This window comes from Lutra lutra, chromosome 3, assembly GCF_902655055.1.
Source record: "Lutra lutra chromosome 3, mLutLut1.2, whole genome shotgun sequence".
Lineage (NCBI taxonomy): Eukaryota > Metazoa > Chordata > Mammalia > Carnivora > Mustelidae > Lutra > Lutra lutra.
In genome coordinates this window covers 41,824,959-41,844,828 of record NC_062280.1, presented here as the reverse complement: position 1 = coordinate 41,844,828, position 19,870 = coordinate 41,824,959, and the positions used below count along the sequence as shown (strand labels likewise).

General features: G+C 43.1%; 1 protein-coding gene across 3 annotated transcripts in view; it reads right to left on the bottom strand.

Annotated features, from left to right (window-relative positions):
• Positions 1-13,587, bottom strand: part of SPP2 (secreted phosphoprotein 2) — a 34,336-nt gene extending 20,749 nt beyond the window's left edge. The window contains exons 1-6 of one of the 3 annotated variants that reach the window (XM_047723126.1): positions 13,433-13,587; positions 11,891-11,992; positions 7,204-7,389; positions 6,989-7,113; positions 2,960-3,082; positions 1,741-1,848 (exon numbers count right to left, since the gene is read on the bottom strand). In XM_047723126.1, the coding sequence (XP_047579082.1) occupies positions 1,741-1,848; positions 2,960-3,082; positions 6,989-7,113; positions 7,204-7,285 (438 nt within the window). In that variant the 5' untranslated portion in view covers positions 7,286-7,389; positions 11,891-11,992; positions 13,433-13,587. The remainder of the gene's footprint in view (positions 1-1,740; positions 1,849-2,959; positions 3,083-6,988; positions 7,114-7,203; positions 7,390-11,890; positions 11,993-13,432) is intronic. The other 2 variants (XM_047723124.1, XM_047723125.1) reach the window with 2 other exon arrangements.
• Between the last annotated feature and the right edge of the window lie 6,283 nt (positions 13,588-19,870).

Here is a 19,870-nt window from a genome sequence, read left to right as displayed (position 1 = left end):
CCTGACCATCAAGTCCCCCAGGGAAGCCTCCTGTGCCCAGATGAGCTTCTGTCCTCTTGACATGTGCCCCCACATGCTGGCCTGGTAGTCAGGGTCGCTCCTGCTGAATAGACACCCCTCCCCCCAATTCAGTATGAACAAAATGTTTGTGAAACACTCCTTGTTCCTTGTCATTTCTGGATTAGCCAGGACACAAGCATGTGAGTGTGTCAGCATGAACACACCTGACTTCCCAGATGCATCAGTGGAGTCTAGAAAAGGAGGCCCTTCATACTTTCCCTAATACCCAGGAACTAGATCCTGAAGCCATGGCTCCATGGAAAGCCCAGAAACCACCTGTGGATTGAGCCTCAAAGGTACCAGTGTGCAATTGAACATTTCTGTGGAGAACGTCCTAGCACCTGGGCTTAGTCATCCTGCACCTGTCAAACTGTCTCCTGTCATAGGCATTCCTAACCATTAGCTTCCTCACATCCTAATCCCACAATGGACTTCCACACAAAATATTTATGGTATGAGTATATTCATAATATGGGATCATTAACTTTAATGTATAATTCTTGAAGCTGAATTTTCTTTACTCTTCTAATGTTATTCTCACCTACAGAATGAAATCTTAAGAAACTGAGTAAAGAAATGTTGTCATTAGACAGATCCAGCTGTACCCCAGTACATATTTTAAAATACCAGTCAAATAAATAATGTAACAATTATGTTTTCATGCCTAGTTGGAGTCAAGAGGTTTCCTCCACATATCATATATTTTTTTAAGATTTTACTTATTTATTGACAGAGAGAGATCACAAGTAGGCAGAGAGGCAGGCAGAGAGACAGGAGGAAGCAGGCTCTCTGCTGAGCAGAGAGCCCGATGCGGGACTTGATCCCAGGACTCCGAGATCATGACCTGAGCCGAAGGCAGCGGCTTAACCCACTGAGCCACCCAGGTGACCCCACATATCATATTTTTTACCCTCTCTTCCTCCATTGTTTTGTATTCATTCAACAAGTATTTACTGGACTTCTACCCTATGACAAACATTGTCCTACACCCTCAAAAACCAACACACCTCACCCTCAGAAGACATATATTCTAGTAAGGAAAGCAGTTAATAAGCAGATAGACAAATAAATATGTAATACATGTTCAAGTCATAAATTGACATATTGTTAATTTCACAGAAAGATAGCAAGTCAATTTCAATACATTTGGGGTGGGGAAAGCCATGTCCTGCCATTCACCAAGCATCTCTTGTGGACCAGATGCTGGACCAGATCTTTCTTGTCCACCAACTTACTCAGTTCTCCCTGCATTATCGGGTGGGTTTTACTCTTGGCATCTCACCAAGAAGAAGTGGTACATCATGGAGTTAAGTGCCCTGACCTAGACTGCGGAGCTGCTGAATGATTTTTAACTCTTATCTGACAAAAATGCCCCTCCCCTTTCCCTTCACTAAACCATAGTGTCAAGGAGCTGCATACTCAGATCTCAAACTTTTAAGATTTGTCAGCTGTTGCTTTAAGCTCTCTGTTTCCAAATGTCTGGGAAATAAAGACAGAGTGGAAGAGGCAGAGAGAGAGAGAGAGAGAGAAGGTTGGTGTAGTGAAGACTCCAGCCAGCAGAGCTGTACTCGCCTCTGCCTGGTGATGTTCCCGTGACTCTATCACACTCGTCCGCTTGTCACAGACTCACACAGACCCTACTAGGTGCTGTTCCAGAGGACACCAAGCCCCTGGTCCTACCTCTTCACTGCTGTTAGACTCAGAGCTGGAGGACCAGTGGCAGCGAACCCACACGTCCTGCACCTGTTCGGTAGACATCCGCACCGTGCTTCTGCAAATAGCTGGAGACTGCAAAAGAAAACACTGAGTTCAGTCCTCAGGAGCTCACAGAACGGGTTAGGACCTCTGTGAGAGCTCGGGCGATGCTGTAAGGCAAACAGAAAGGAAGAATTCAGAGAGGCATTTCATGTTTCTAAAATGAAACCTTCTCAGACTGAAGCAGAAACAAATGAAACATTTAAAGATCTGTTAGGCATTGGTGTATCACCAGTCCCCGAGGAGAGCAAACATTCCCTCCAGGAGCATGGGGCGGGCTGCCCAGAAGTTTCCCAGTGAAACAAAAGGATGTGGGAAGAACACAAAGGACTTTGTTCTCTTCTTTGATGAGAGATTCTGTTAGGAACAGACACTGTGACACTTGGGTTTGAGTCCTTCATAAAACAGTTACAGAGAAAATTCCCATGAAACAACAAAACAAAGGATTTCCTTTTCAGAATTTACACTGTTGTGAAGGGACCCTGACACAAAGTAACTCATCAAGTAACAAACTCATAAAGTAACAAAACCAGAGAATTCATACATCTGAACACCAACACCCAGGATAGCAAGTGTTAGCTCTAACCTTATCCACCAGACCCTTGCCCATGGATGTTAAAGCAAGTGTGGGGTCATGCTCTGGTTGCCGAGGATACAAAACGGACCACACTGTGGTCCTGACCCCATGGAGCCCAAGCCAGTGAGGAGGAGGAGGACAGATATCACACAATAGTCAACTACAAAATAATGCAACTCACACCAAGAACACAGTGGGTGTTTTAGATTCATTTAAAATGGAATTTGAAACATCTCTGGAATTTGCCTTTGGGGTTGGCCTATTTGTATTCACTTTGCCTGGAACCATTATTCTACCCATTTCAAGAGGCAGGAAACTGAGGCAACAGGGAATAATTTGCCAGGATCACTCAAGACCATGGACTCCAGAGCCCAAGTCCTCAACCACTAAGCCACACCACCCCTTCCCCAGGGAACTTAGTATGGACACAGTTGGTGCCTCCCAGTGGGGCTGGATGCCAGGCAGGGGCCAAGCTCTCCTTATGACTTGGAACAGCTCCAGTCATGGAAGAAGCGAGGTGCTTTGTCCTGCTAATTTCTGGGGTATGGCGTTTCCTGCCTAACTTACCGCATAGTAGCCCCTTTGGAAGTCACACGTAGCGGGGTCTTCTCCAGAATCTCTCCTGCATGTTGTCTCCCGAATGCCAAACTCTAGGTCCATGTTCAAGCTGTCCTCATCCAGAACATTGACCTTCACAAAAAACAGATTATCAGTTTGCCTTGGTGAGCTTCTGAAGTTTACGATGCTACAAATATTTCTTCCTGCACAATGAGGAAAAGTTAGACTCCTTCCCTGGGAAAGCTGTTAAGTGGTTTTAGCAATCCCCCAGTTCCACCCCCGCAGTCTGGGACCAGAAGTGCTTTTCCAAAGGCACATAACACTTCTTTTAAAAAAATGGAACCAGAACTTAGGTGTCTGAACTGCAAGGTCAATGTTACTTCTGATGACTTAATTTACAGTTGATCCTCATGATTCAGATGTTCCATTTTTGCAAATGTGCCTCCTCACCAAAATATATCATAATCCCCAAAATCAATGTTCAGGGTCTCTTTGCAGTCATCCACGGACAGGCACAGAGTGCCAAAGAGCTTGAATTGCCCCATGCACACATTCCCTACTGAAACCAGACAAGGCAGAGCTCTGCCTTCTAGCTTCAGCTGTCATACTGTAGACAAGTGTCACTTTTATGGTTTATTTTGGAGTGTGTTTTTCTCATTTTTGTGGGGTTTTTTTCTTGGTGATTTTGCTGTTTCAAATGGCCCCCACGTGTAGTCTCAGAGTGCTGTCCATGCTCCGAAGCACCAGAAGGTTTGGGTGTGCCACATGGAGAGGACACAGGCATTAGAACAGGAGCAGTGGTTCAGCAGGTACTAATTTAGTGTGCATGGTGACTTTATAGAACAACTGCGACAAATAATGAAAACCAACTGTATTTTTAAGGGTCATTTTCCTAAAAGAATGACCCATAATTTCTTAGTAATCCCTGAAATAAGAAATGAAGTTGTAAGTACATCTCTGCTCTACTGCCCTACAGTACTATCCCATCCTGCTTCCTGCTTGATCAGCTGTGGTCCATGAATGAGTTCTCACAATTGTCTATTCCTTTCCACCAAGGGTGGGATATGGGGGGAAACTTCCAGACATTGTGACAAATGTGTGATGTTCTGATGACACAGAAATCCCATGACTTGAAGATCACCCACGGTGTGCCCAGCCCCAAAGACAAAGTAGGGGAGACCCCACGCAGCTTAGATTCCAGCTTAGATTACATACAGCCACAGAGTTAACACCTTAAAAAGAAGTTAACAAGGTCATTCTAGAAGGTTTTGGTGTTATGAAGGAACAAACAGCATGGTAATGGGGGTAGGGAGGAGGAAGTAGCTACTGTAGAGAAAGTGCCAGAGAAATCCTTCAAAGGCTTATAGAATGGGAAAGAGCCTGTTGTGTGTGGAAAAAGCAAGGCCAATGTCCTGGGGCAGAATAAGCCCAGCTGTTGTTGCTAGAGTAAAATGAATAAGAGGAGAACCACAGACTATGATGTTTGAGAGACAACATGTGTCACGTAATTTATGATCTTGTCACCCATGGGATGGTGTGTAGATTTCATTCTCATTGCAATGGGGACGTTCTCAGAAGAATTTAAGAACTAAGATGTAAATCACTATGGCTACTGCAAAGAGACCACACTGGGGCAGAGACAAGATGGTGGCAGGGAGGCCAGTTGGGAGCTGCCATGGCCCAGTACCCAACCATACCCTCAGGCTCCAAAACTCTAGTCCTTTTCAGTCCTTGAGCCCACCTTGACAAAACTGAATCAGCACACATTCAACCAACTTCCCAGGGAGGAGGGTAGGGAGAACCCTCTGTGAGTGCACAGACCACTCACACACTGGGAAGGATGAGCACAGCTAGAACACTATGTTTGGAAATAAATGACAAACTCCAAGCCTGGGATGGAGGACCTTCACATCTCCGTCTAACAGTGGACAAAGAGTGCTCATAGAAGTAAAGATTTCTGAAAACAAGTGAGACTAAAAATTCAGCTTCGACGATATTTATTACTGCATTTATTCATAATTTTAAAATATTAGATATTAAATCTGAACCTCATAAAAAAATAAAGCTCTCTCCTGCTGGAGTGTATTGTTGGGTCTCTCCACCCAGATTGTGCTCCGGCAATTCCCTTAAAGCAATCCAATGAAAACAAACTGATGACAAAAAGGCTTAGTTTAAAAGATGAAAATGTGAGATTTTTTTTTTTTAGTACAGATAATTTTATTGAACTTTGAGATAAATTTGCAACCTTTCTTTGCCTCTTTAAGTACTCTTTTCAGAATAAGGAGAAAAGCCTAATGGTTTTGCTTTTTCATCCAAACTCACTTTCAACCCACTAATTTCTACTTTGTATTGTTTGAAAAAGGTGGGACAACCTCAATGTTTGATAATAAAGAATCAACTAGAGAAAATCCCAAATCCAGCATCCTTGCTGAGGTAAATCATGGTATTTTACAATTGATGTTACACTACACTCCTGTTTTTCTTTTTAAAAATATGTTTCATACCAATATATGAAAAGGATCCAAAAAGGTCTTCTCCCACATGTTCATACTGGGTGTCTCAGAGAAATGGATAATAGATAGTACTTTTGGTTTCTTCTTTCTTGTTATATTTTCTGAACTTTGAGCATATTTTGGCTTTTTATTCCAAAAAGAAACAAAAATATCTGAGCAATAAAAAACCAATAACAATTCCTTTTGGTGATTATAATGGTTAATTTTATGTGTCCACTTGACTGGGCCATAATGCTGAGATATTTGGTGAAACACTCTGGATATTTCTGTGAAGGTGTTTTTTGGATGGGACCAACATTTTATTTTTTTAAAGATTTCATTTATTTATTCATGAGAGACTGGGAAGGGGGAGGCAGAGGGAGAAGCACACTCCCCACTGAGCAAGGAGCCCAATGTGGGACTCGATCCCAAGACCCTGGGATCGTGACCTGAGCTGAAGGCAGACACTTAACCACTGAGCCACCCAGGTACCCCAGGACTAACATTGTAATATGGTGGGTTTGAGTAAAGCAGATCATCCTCCTTAATGTGGGTGGGCCTCGTGTAATCAGTTGAAGGCCAGGATAAAACAGACAGTCTTTTTCCTGAGCAAGAAGGGATTCTGCCAGTAGACTGCCTTCAGACATGAACTGCAGTGTTGGTTCCTTCCTGGGTCTCCAGCCCATCAGCCCACCCTACAGATTTTGGATTTACCAAACCTCTACATAGTAAAAGCCAATTCTTTATGATAAATCTCTCTCACTCACTCATTCTCCTTCTCCCTCTCCCTCCAAATCTGTCTCTCTCTCTCTCTCTCTGTCTCACACACACACACACACACACACACACACACACACATGTTCTATTGGTTCTGCTCCCATCTTAGCACCCATTAGCCTGGGGGAATTTCTGTTCCTCCCATGCCTGAGTAAGCTGTGAAGTCACCTGCAGATGGAGGAGGGAAAGGTAACGCTCTGTCCAGACTCCTCATTTCCTTGGAAATGAATTTCTGCATTTCTTTCTTTGCTAATCACAAACCGTGTCATTGGAAGGCCAAGAAAATTCACATTTCCCCATTTCCCTAAGCTAACAGGAAACAAACCATCACCAAATTTACAAAGGAAGATGGGATTTCTTGGGCTTAAAAGCCAGAGTTTATTGCCTCTAAGTACAAGGAGAAGAACTGCTGAAATCGAGAAAGTCTCATTTCTCATAAACGAGCAGTTCTTACTAAAACATCTCAAGAGGAACCATGGGGGCTGTGGATACAGAAGCAGGACACATGCAGGGCAACATCTGGAAATGGGAAGCCAAGACAGAGGGAAGACACCCCAGAAGAATCCTGCATCCAAACGGGCTATGAGGGCCTTAGGACAATAACTGTTATTAAATTCTTTCTCTGTCCAAAAACAGTACGAAAGAGAGGACTAGCTATTATCTTTTAAACCTGGAAAAATGTTTAAAGTGTACCCAACAGACAAAAAATAAATAAATAGCAGAAAGCAGCACATATTAAAAGGAATCAAGAAGATGTAAATGCACTTACTCTTTTTACGGAGCTTCTGAATGCCCGAAACAGATACGGGCTCAGGGATTGGGAATTCACTTTTGCCACAGACGCACGGAGGGCTTCCCTCAAGGAGGACGAGTCATAGTCGTACACCGGGAAACCTGGACCCACAAGCACACAGGGACATAGTGAGACGAGGCACGGGGGCCACAGCGTTTGGGGAAGGGGACCTGTGTCTTCGAGTTCCTTACCTGCACAAGACGGGTAGTTCATCCCAAGCACAAACAAGATCAATATCTTCATCACCATCTTCTCTGTTCCGGGAAGAATCATTTTAATTCAGAAGCAGCGAGATCGTTCTTATGCGTTTGGGGGTGACGAACAGCTCTTTTTCAGCTGGGGCCTGGCTTGCTGTTTCCGACTGGAGCAGTCTGCAGCTTAAACAAAAACAATTGATCCTGGGGTCAATATTCACTGCTGGCTCTTCCTATGGAAAGGTTCCAGTTTGAGGCTACTTTTGAAGTTTTGACCTCAAGATGGGACTTTAGCCCACGGCGAGAGACATCAAGAGGCTCGGGACTCTGTGTGCGCTGTTTGTTTTTCTCTATTTTAATTTCATCCACATGTACTGCTTATTTCTCTTTATTGTAATTGCTTTTTTGTAAGGAAGGGGAGATGTAATCTTATTTTCGGCAAAACCGTGAACTTCAAACTGATGTCAGTTTAGTTCTCTCTTGCGTTCCTGAAGATCTTGTAGTTGACTGTGTGTGGAAATTGTGTGTTATTTCAAGATGTTTTTGGAAATTATGACTGTAAAGGAGAGGATTGCATATATAGGACCTAAATAAGTCAAACACACGTACCGTGTATGTAGCTATTGACCAGCCTTCTCTGCTAAAGGAAAATTTGCACAATTCTCACATGCTATAAGATCCCAGTGTACCTGGAGAATACTAAAAGGAGAGAGGATTTATAGTAAATAGTGTGTGTTATCAGCAGGTCCCTGTGTTCTCTTCCTTCAAGTTTTGCAGGAGAAGCTGTATTGTCCTGTGGCTCAGAAAGACCTAGCCTAGAATCTTGGCTTCACACTCATCAAGTGTCTGCCCTTAGGCACTGTGCTTATTGCCTCAACTTCCTCATCTCTAAAATGGGCATAAATAGTAAAATATAAAGTGTGTTATTAATCGGGGTTCCCCAGAGAAACAGAACCAACAGGGTGTTTAGAGAGACAAACAGACCACAGAGGGAGACAGAGAGAGAGAGAGAGATGTGTTAAGGAATTGGCTCACACAGTGGTGGAGAATGGCAAGTCTACAATCTGCAAGATGGACAGCAGGCGGAAGACCCAAGGAGAGTTCAGTGCAATGCAAAGGCAATCTGCTGACACAATTCCTTCTTGCTCAGGGGAGGTCAGTTTCTGTCTATTGGTGCCTTCACCTGATTGGACAAGACCCACTCCCATTATAGAGACTATTGCTTCACTCAAAGTCTGTTGATTAAAATGTTAATCTCATTTGAAAATATATTTGGAGAAGCATCCAGAAAAGTGTTTGACCTAGTATCTGGGCACCACAGTCAAGCTGCCTCATAAAATTGACCATCACATAAGGATTAAATCACTAACACTTGGAAGAGCCCTTGACCAATTAATCGCTTAATAAATGGTAACTGCTAGTAAGAATGGAATTCAATACATACTTTCTCATATCTGTTATGTATAAGGCAACAGGTCCAGAGAATAGCTTAAGTGAACGAATGATCTAGCTCCTGCTTACACAAGGCAAATATGAGTGCCAGCAAGAGAAGCATCCATTGCTGTAAGAGTTCTTGGCAGTTCACTCACTCCTCCTGACCTCACTCCCAGGTGGGTGTGTGTCTGAACTTCACCTTGACAGAAGCAGAAGCACCCACAGGGGAGGAGGGGACCTAGGCCAGGAAGACAGAGCAGAGAGGAGACCTCTGGGAAGGGAACTATAGCCATTGATCAGGGACACAGTGTGGGACAAGATATTGGTCAGAGGCAGGCAAGCCATTGTTACCAACAGGAAGGATGAAGAGGTGACACCAGGTAGATTTATTGCCACCACTGTGCCCTACTGGAAGTGTGGTATCAAGTATGAAATTAATATTTCCACGTGAGGCAATTCGATTAATCAAAATATTGCCTCTGTCTTGCCTGGCCTTTGTACAAAGGGTCAAAATCATGCCTCTGATGACATCACAGACTGGCGGGATCATGAATATTTACAGCTCTGATCCCAAAGACACTTTTTCACTTTTTCTACAGGACTTATTCATCAACACGTTGCCACAGAGGTTATTAAAAAAAAAAAAAAAACACCTAGATATTCTCAGGGTCCAAATTCCATTTGCCCCATGCAACATCTCTGGGTCCAGTAGCTTCTGGCCTCATGTGGGACCACCCAACTTGCCCCTATAGACTCGGGTCATACAGGTGCCCCCGCAATTCCTCGGGGACACAAAACAACTTGCATCCCACAACTTGAATACCCTATTCCTTCTAACAAACAGTGATGACATTCCTCTTGCTTTCCCTGAGTCAGCGCCTTCCCATCATCCGGGCACCAGCTTAACTATCACTTCCTCAGAGAGCTTTCCTGAGCACCCCTCCACGTCATCTCTGCTTCCCCTCTTCCCACCAGTTACCACGATGCCTGGTGGTCTTGCTTGTTTGCTTCTTACTGTCCTTCACCTCCAGGAGACTACAGTCTCCATGAGACAGGGAGCGTGCCCTGTCTTGTTTGTTCCACACCACATGTCAGCTAGGAGTCCACGTGGTCTCTCTGAACCTTAATCCGGGTCTTCCCGGGTTCTGGGGTGCCAAAGGTTCACAAAGCAGTATGCTAAGAGATTTGTAATTCTCTTACTCTTAACCTGGTTTGAACTCAATTCCATTAGAGTCTTCGAGATTTAACTAACGGCACCATCTGGCTCCAAACTCCAAGGTCTCATTAAATGAGCGATACTAATAAAAGTAATTGCAAAAGAATAGAGGAGATTAAGGAGACAACAATAAAATAATGTTGCCAGCACAGGGCTATTGGTTTTGTCTGTAGCTTGCTGGCTCGAGATAGATCATTGCGGGTGTGGGTTCACATGGCTGTAATAAACAAGGCACAGGGCATGCAGTTGGTGCTCAAAAGTGATGATCTAAAACTGCGTCATGTCTGGTAAACCTGGAATATATATAAGCCATCTGTTGAAATTCAGACCATAATGATGTTTTTTTGTTTTTTGTTTTTTGGGGGTTTTTTTGCCTATCTGCCGAAAGGTGTACAGCATAAATTCCAGCAGTTTTCTGCTATTCCAACAAAAATTATTTAGGTGAACTATTAAATGTGATGTAGCTGTAAGTGAAAAAGGTTGCAAAGTTTTTTTGTTTGTTTGTTTGTTTTACACAGCCCCTGGACATTTGTAAAAAAATTATCACAGGAAGCTTAACAAGCAATTAGGAAAAGTTTTAGTAAAGATGGATGGACATCTACATCACAGACTATTAAGATCCATTGCTATTATCTTTATCATTGTTTCTTTCATTTTGGTCATCTCTCTAGTAATATTAAACTTAAGAAAAATCATTAAGTTTAGAGCAAATGTAAACCAAATCTTCATCTGATCCATAAATCACAAATTTTGCCTCCGTCTTGCAATCTCATGAAGAACATGGTTTCTCAACTCTTGAGCTCCACTGTCAAGACGTACCTTGATTACCTATGACCGTAATATTTCTGTGTCCTGGAAATGTCAATATTATTGTTGCTTTCATGTTTTAGGGGATGATGTGATTACTTGCAAGAAATTCTCAAAGTGTGTTCCCCAGGTCAACTTCTTCAGCACCACCAGGGAACTTCCTAAAAAAGGAAATTCTCAAGCCCCCCACCCCAGACCTATTACATCAGAAATTCTAGGGAGAAGACTCAGCTGTCTGTGTTTTACACATGCTCTATGTGGTATGGACACATGCTCAAATGTGAGAACTATCATGTAGAGCTACAGGTCTCAGCTGGGGCTGAGTTTGCTCCTCAAGGGCATGTGGCAATGTCTGGAGACACTTTTGGTCGTCAATAACTAGGGCAGAGGACTCTACTGGGCATCTAGTAGCCAGAGATGCTGTTGAGATGAGCTGAGATGAGCAGGACAGACCTCCCCCCCCAAAACAAAGAGTTACCCAGTCCAAAACATCAGTTTTTGGTTTCTCATGCCAACATTGAGAAACCCTTATGAAAGGAAAGAAACTTTGATCAGCAGCCCTGTGTTTTAATTATGGTTTCCTATAAAATTTTCATGTATTTTAGTTTTGGTATGATATGTCCTATGAGAGATTTTATTTTTCTTTTAAACCTCACTCAACTTGCTTTTGGTTTTTACTAGCATCATCTTTAGAAAGCCTTCAGGTTAAAGTCATAATTATTTACCTATATATTATAATTTCCCATTTTACATTTTAATTATTTAATCCATTTGATATTAATTTTAATAAAAACTGTGAAGGAATGATTTAGCAGTTTCTTTTTTTGTATAAAACACCTCATATTTTGGGTGTACAGTCACTTCTATTTCTTAACCAAACCATGACAGATAAGAGGATCTGCTTCACCAAAACAAAGGAAGTAGCTAAGTACAAGGAATCAGCTTAAACCTCATGTGACAAGAAATTCAACCCCAGAGTAAATGATATTTAAGTTTATTTTTCACATTAAAAAATTAAGTGTGATGATAGGCAGCCCAGTGCTTGTCTGGAGGTTCCACAATTATTAGGGATCTGGACTCCTTCGGGATATCCTATCATTATGGTCCAAAATGGCGGCCAGAGCTCCAGCCATCACATTCTATTCCATGCAGCTTGAAGCAGGAAAGAGAAAGATGAGCCTCTTCTTAACACACTTTCCAAAGGTCACACACAACATTGCTGCTTACATCTCATTGACCAAACACAAGTCACCGGGGATTTACCCTCCACAGCAGAGAGGTGATGAGAACCCCCAGGAAGACAATTGTGCAGGAGGCTAGAGGGTCATCCTTGAATAGAGAAAGGATAATATTAATAGAGTCTCTGGTAAAGAATTCTGAGAAGAGATTCAGACACTTCGTGTAGACTTTGAGTTGTATTTTTGATTGGTACGGAGAAAATTAAGCAAATCTTTTTAAATGACGCATTGCTATTTCCAGGAAAAATAAACATTTGCTCAGGAAAGAACTCATTTAGGAAAACTTTGGTTACAGTGTGGTAACCAACATCAACCTCCAAACCACAGTAGCTTAAAACAATCAAATCTTATCTTTTGCTTATGCTATATGCTCTCTGCCAGTTGAAAAAGGGATGCTCTTCATCACAGTCACAAAAGACCCGGATGGATGGAACAATCATCCTCTAGAACATGGGTAATTGGCAATGTCCAATGCAAAGAGCGCCCTAGAGAATTTCACATCAGCTATTAAATGCTCTGGAGCTTGTTGGCCAGGTCAGTCACATGACCTCCCCTCTATTCAGAAGTCCACCTGAAGGTAGACTCCCAAATAGTTGACACAGAACAACAGTGGCAACGACAAAAGGACATGCTGCGTTGCTGTGAAAAATGCAGAAATAGTCATGATCACATGAGCACTGAACAGTGATGGTTAGCGGCACCTCTGGGAAACGTTTATTGTATGGAGGTGGGGGTGGGGAGGGGACATTAAAAGAAGGAATCCTCGTCTTCCACAGTAGGAAGTCCCAGGAATCGAAAAATCTACAAATAGCAGTACAAGCCTATTATTTAGAAATATACACGTAAAAAGGTAGAACAAACAGGCAAAAGACTTTCAAGGGTTTATCGCCATTCCTTGTCAGGCCCAGACTGTTATTTTTCACTCTAAGCCTCACGGCACTTTTTGGCTTTTTAAAATATGTCAAATATTATTTTGGAAGGGAAAGAAATTAAATTTCAAATTGCAAGAGTGGGAGGAAATGCCTCAAATAGTTGATAGCAATCGTCTCTTTATCTGTTGAATGCACAACACCACATGTCATCCTCTCACGAAAAAAGCAAGGAACACAATGAGATGCCTTATTGGTGTCTTTGCCCCTCAACTCCGTGTGCTCAGACCTGGAACAAATCCTGTGTCTGTTTCCATTTCCACAAGCAGCAAATAAGCACCATTTAAGAGCAAAGCAAACTACAGAACTCAATAACCCCCAAAGGAAGGATAATTTGCAGACTTTTATGCTTCCAGTCACCATGTCTAATCCTGTGCTAACCCCTTGCAAGCACAACAGCATTTCTAAGAGACAGGAATCCAGAGAATTCTAAAACAACACTCTGTCCTTTTAAAAAATGTAAATCAGCAGACATGTTTGCGGGCTCCATCTCTGAATGCCCTCCAAGGATTTATTGAAAAGCTTCCTTGATGCTTCCAAAATCTTGGGATCGCTTTGTGCCTTTCTGCGATTAATAAGAGATAGTAAATATTTTTTCCTACCTGTAAGATGTGGTTATTTTCAGACCAGTCATTTCCCCCAAGCATATGCTTGTTTGAAGAACATGGGGAGCGGGAGCTAGTTGGGGACCAGCATGGCTCTGTCCTCCTGCAGGCTTCTGGAAGGGCAGCCAGCCCCTGGGGGCTGAGGATTTTTCAGCTCTTTTCATTGACTCGCATGGATGTAAATAATGATGAGAGTCTGGCATCTTCTGGCCAGACGCCTGGCACTGCCCTGTCTTCCTTCGGACGACTGTGATAAAGGTGATGGGGGAGAAGACCAAGGTAAAGGAATAAAGAATCTATAAAGCCTCCTCAAGACAGTATCCTGCTTCTCAAGCCTCACCTCTTGCAGCCTAATCCTATTATGCCAGTTGGAAACAGAGAATTACCTCTAGTTCCCCCACAGGATTCTCATTCTCGTCGCTGCTCCCTCCTCCCAGCCCAGGCAGATGGAGATCCTGGGCCAAGTAGGGAGAAGGTCATGTTCTCAAAGAGGCAAAAACAAAGTCATGAATAATTTTCTAAGTGTTCCCCTGGTTTTGATGCAGTCGCTTGGATGTTTGCCATGTGCCAGGACCCTGCCGAGCACTCACACCCCACAACCACCCCCTGAGGGATACTGATTCCACCCCCTTTGGGCAGACAAGATGACAGGGCCCAGATGGTAGGGTTAATGGTAGAGTTCAGTGTGTTGTCCTGCTGCCTTCCGGCAGGTACACTTTTCATGACCCTAGGGGTGACAAAGACTCTCCCCAGCGACACCATTAGAGGCTTAGACCCATCTATAGGTAGAGGCACAGCCTGGTTAGTCAAGGCTCAACAGGAATTGTTGGGACTTCCTTCTTCCTTTGACTGAAACCTTCTTCTTGGCCTTCTTCCTGGCCAAGCACTTGCCCCACAAGACTGGGCTGAGACCCCAGCTGCCTGCATGGTTCACTGTGGTTCCTTCTTGCTGCTCTGCCCGCCCACATGGGCCCTGCAGTGGGTGCCCAGGACCTCCTCTGTTATTGTGCTTTTCACACCCCATTAGGATCTTGAATTCTCTCATCTGTCTCATTAGAGTGTGAGTCCTTTGAAGGAAGCACTGGTGTCATTTATTTCAAATAATTTATTTTTTTTTAAATTTTATTTATTTATTTGACAGAGAGAGATCACAAGTAGGCAGAGAGGCAGGCCGGGGGGCGGGTGGAAGCGGTCTCCCTGTTGAGCAGAGAACCCGATGTGGGACTTGATCCCAGGACCCCGACATCATGACCTGAGCCAAAGGCAGAGGCTTAACCCACTGAGCCACCCAGGCGCCCCTATGTCAAATAATGTAAAAAGTGATTGTAGAATGAATGAGGGCACGAATGAATGAATGCATGCATGAGCTCAGATGAGGAAGCCAGAGTTTCATGACCTGCTCCATCTCACATAACTAGTTACACGGGAACAGATCTAAAAGTTATGTCTCCTAACTTCTGAACCAGGGCTTTTCCCACCATCCTTTCCAGAACGTGCAACATTCTCCCTCTTTAGAAATCTCTGCTACGATTTTGCAAACACTGTGAGAGAAACTAGCTTAACCACTTGAAAGGGAAAAGAGGAGAGATGAAAGAACTCGGAGGGGAAAAAAAAAAAACTACACATCAGAAGAAGAAAAAAGAGAACATACAACTCTGAGAGGAAAGAAGAGAGTTGGTCACCAAAGCCTCCACTTCCGTCAGCAATGATCCCGAGATGCGGTTTGTCTCATGGAGGCCCAAAAAGGGCCTGGGCTCGTGAGGTTCTCGTGCTTCGTTTTCCCACCTCTTGACACCAAAATCCAAGAAACATGCAGAATGAATAAAATAGTCTAATTTATACCAAGAACTGTGAAAGGTCTGACTGAGATTTCACCCGGCCAGGGATGGGCATGGAAGCTGGGAGAAGACCCAACAATCCTGTGTTAGAGATGACGGGCAGCCTGTCAGTGACAGCAACAGTCAGGGGACCCGCATGGTTCGTGTTGGTTACCTGAGCCCCGGGTCCACCTGGGCGATGAAGAAGAGCCAGACTCAGAGGGGAGGAGTCAAGATGGCAGAGAAGTAGCAGGCTGAGACTACTTCGGGTAGCGGGAGATCAGCTAAATAGCTTATCAAAAGATTGCAAACACCTACAAATCCAACGGGAGATTGAAGAGAAGAAGAACAGCAATTCTAGAAACAGAAAATCAACCACTATCTGAAAGGTAGGACTGGCGGAGAAGTGAATCCAAAGCGACGGGAAGATAGACCGCGGGGGGAGGGGCCGGCTCCCGGCGAGCGGCGGAGCAACGGAGCAAAATCAGGACTTTTAAAAGTGTGTTCCGCTGAGGGACATCGCTCCAGAGGCTTAACTGGAAGCCCAGGCGGGGTCAGCGCGGCCTCAGGTCCCGCAGGGTCGCAGAAGGATCGGGGGTGTCTGAGTGTCGCAGAGCTTACCGGTATTAGAACCGGGAAGCCGGCTGCAGAGACAGAGCCGAGGAGTGACTCTCAGCTTGGGGTTGCCTTGAACCGGTCCCAGGCTCAGTCAGCTCGGAGCGCGGCCGGAGGCCAGGGTGACGGGAGTCATTGGGCGCTGTTCTCTGAGGGCGCACTGAGGAGTGGGGCCCCGGGCTCTCGGCTCCTCCGGGCCGGAGACCAGGAGGCTGCCATCTTCATTCCCATCCTCCGGAACTCTACGGAAAGCGCTCAGGGAACGAAAGCTCCCGAAAGCGAACCCGAGCGGATGACTCAGCGCGGCCCCGGGTAAGGGCGGTGCAACTCCGCCTGGGGCAAAAAGGCTTGAGAATCACTACAACAGGCCCCTCCCCCAGAAGATCAATGGGAAACCCAGCCAGGACCAAGTTCACCTACCAAGGAGTGCTGTTTCAATACCAAGGAGAGCGGCGATATTCCAAGGAGAAGAAAGCAAAGCACGGAACTCATGGCTTTCTCCCCATGATTTTTTAGCCTTGCAGTTAATTTAATTTTTTTTTTCTTTTTCAATTTTTTTTCTTTTTCTCTTCTTCTGCTAAATTTTTTTAACTTTTACCGTTTTCTTTTTTAACGTTTTTTAAATAGTTTATCTAATATATATATATTTTTTCCTCTTTTTATATTTTTTCTTTATCGGCTTTCTTTTTTTAAATAGTTTTTTTTTTTTCTTTTTGAACCCCTTTTTATCCCCTTTCTCCCCCCTCACGATTTGGGATCTCTTCTGATTTGGCTAAAGCATATTTTCCTGGGGTTGTTGCCACCCTTTTAGTATTTTACTTGCTCCTTCATAAACTCTTATCTGGACAAAATGACAAGGCGGAAAAATTCACAACAAAAAAAAGAACAAGAGGCAGTACCAAAGGCTAGGGACCTAATCAATACAGACATTGGTAATATGTCAGATATAGAGTTCAGAATGACGATTCTCAAGGTTCTAGCCGGGCTTGAAAAAGGCCTGGAAGATATTAAAGCAACCCTCTCGGGAGATATAAAAGCCCTTTCTGGAGAAATAAAAGAACTAAAATCTAACCAAGTTGAAATCAAAAAAGCTATTAATGAGTTGCAATCAAAAATGGAGGCTCTCACTGCTAGGATAAATGAGGCAGAAGAAAGAATTAGCGATATAGAAGACCAAATGACAGAGAATAAAGAAGCTGAGCAAAAGAGGGACAAACAGCTACTGGACCACGAGGGGAGAATTCGAGAGATAAGTGACACCATAAGACGAAACAACATTAGAATAATTGGGATTCCAGAAGAAGAGGAAACAGAGAGGGGAGCAGAAGGTATGTTGGAGAGAATTATTGGAGAGAATTTCCCCAATATGGCAAAGGGAACAAGCATCAAAATCCAGGAGGTTCAGAGAACCCCCCTCAAAATCAATAAGAATAGGTCCACACCCCGTCACCTGATAGTAAAATTTACAAGTCTTAGTGACAAAGAGAAGATCCTGAAAGCAGCCCGGGAAAAGAAGTCTGTAACGTACAATGGTAAAAATATTAGATTGGCAGCAGACTTATCCACAGAGACCTGGCAGGCCAGAAAGAGCTGGCATGATATATTCAGAGTACTAAATGAGAAAAACATGCAGCCAAGAATACTATATCCAGCTAGGCTATCATTGAAAATAGAAGGAGAGATTAAAAGCTTCCAGGACAAACAAAAACTGAAAGAATTTGCAAATACCAAACCAGCTCTACAGGAAATATTGAAAGGGGTCCTCTAAGCAAAGAGAGACCCTAAAAGTAGTAGATCAGAAAGAAACAGAGACAATATACAATAACAGTCACCTTACAGGCAATACAATGGCACTAAATTCATATCTCTCAATACTTACCCTGAATGTTAATGGGCTAAATGCCCCAATCAAAAGACACAGGGTATCAGAATGGATAAAAAAACAAAACCCATCTATATGTTGCCTACAAGAAACTCATCTTAAACCCGAAGACACCTCCAGGTTTAAAGTGAGGGGGTGGAAAAGAATTTACCATGCTAATGGACATCAGAAGAAAGCAGGAGTGGCAATCCTTATATCAGATCAATTAGATTTTAAGCCAAAGACTATAATAAGAGATGAGGAAGGACACTATATCATACTCAAAGGAACTGTCCAACAAGAAGATCTAACAATTTTAAATATCTATGCCCCTAACGTGGGAGCAGCCAACTATATAAACCAATTAATAACAAAATCAAAGAAACACATCGACAAGAATACAATCATAGTAGGGGATTTTAACACTCCCCTCCCTGAAATGGACAGATCATCCAAGCAAAAGATCAACAAGGAAATCAAGGCCTTAAATGACACACTGGACCAGATGGACATCACAGATATATTCAGAACATTTCATCCCAAAGCAACAGAATACACATTCTTCTCTAGTGCACATGGAACATTCTCCAGAATAGATCACATTCTTGGTCCTAAATCAAGTCTCAACTGGTATCAAAAGATTGGGATCATTCCCTGCATATTTTCAGACCACAATGCTTTAAAGCTAGAACTCAATAACAAGAGGAAATTTGGAAAGAACCCAAATACATGGAGACTAAACAGCATCCTTCTAAAGAATGAATGGGTCAACCAGGAAATTAAAGAAGAATTGAAAAAATTTATGGAAACAAATGATAATGAAAACACAACGGTTCAGAATCTGTGGGACACAACAAAAGCAGTCCTGAGAGGAAAATATATAGCGGTACAAGCCTTTCTCAAGTAACAAGAAAGGTCTCAGGTACACAACCTAACCCTACACCTAAAGGAGCTGGAGAAAGAACAAGAAAGAAACCCTAAACCCAGCAGGAGAAGAGAAATCATAAAGATCAGAGCAGAAATCAATGAAATAGAAACCAAAAAAACAATAGAACAAATCAACGAAACTAGGAGCTGGTTCTTTGAAAGAATTAATAAGATTGATAAACCCCTGGCCAGACTTATCAAAAAGAAAAGAGAAAGGACCCAAATAAATAAAATCATGAATGAAAGAGGAGAGATCATAACAAACACCAAAGAAATACAGACAATGATAAGAACATACTATGAGCAACTCTACGCCAACAAATTTGACAATCTGGAAGAAATGGATGCATTCCTAGAGACATATAAACTACCACAACTGAACCAGGAAGAAATGGAAAGCCTGAACAGACCCATAACCAGTAAGGAGATTGAAACAGTCATCAAAAATCTCCAAACAAACAAAAGCCCAGGGCCAGACGGCTTCCCGGGGGAATTCTACCAAACATTTAAAGAAGAACTAATTCCTATTCTCCTGAAACACCTCCAAAAAATAGAAACAGAAGGAAAACTTCCAAACTCATTTTATGAGGCCAGCATCACCTTGATCCCAAAACCAGACAAGGATCCCAACAAAAAAGAGAACTACAGACCAATATCCTTGATGAACACAGATGCAAAAATTCTCGCCAAAATACTAGCCAATAGGATTCAACAGTACATTAAAAGGATTATTCACCACGACCAAGTGGGATTTATTCCAGGGCTGCAAGGCTGGTTCAACATCCGCAAATCAATCAATGTGATACAACACATTAATAAAAGAAAGAACAAGAACCATATGATACTCTCCATAGATGCTGAAAAAGCATTTGACAAAGTACAGCATCCCTTCCTGATCAAAACTCTTCAAAGTGTAGGGATAGATGGCACATACCTCAATATTATCAAAGCCATCTATGAAAAACCCACCGCAAATATCATTCTCAATGGAGAAAAACTGAAAGCTTTTCCGCTAAGGTCAGGAACACGGCAGGGATGTCCGTTATCACCACTGCTATTCAACATAGTACTAGAAGTCCTAGCCTCAGCAATCAGACAACAAAAGGAAATTAAAGGCATCCAAATCGGCAAAGAAGAAGTCAAACTACCACTCTTCGCAGATGATGATACTATATGTGGAAAACCCAAAAGACTCCACTCCAAAACTGCTAGAAC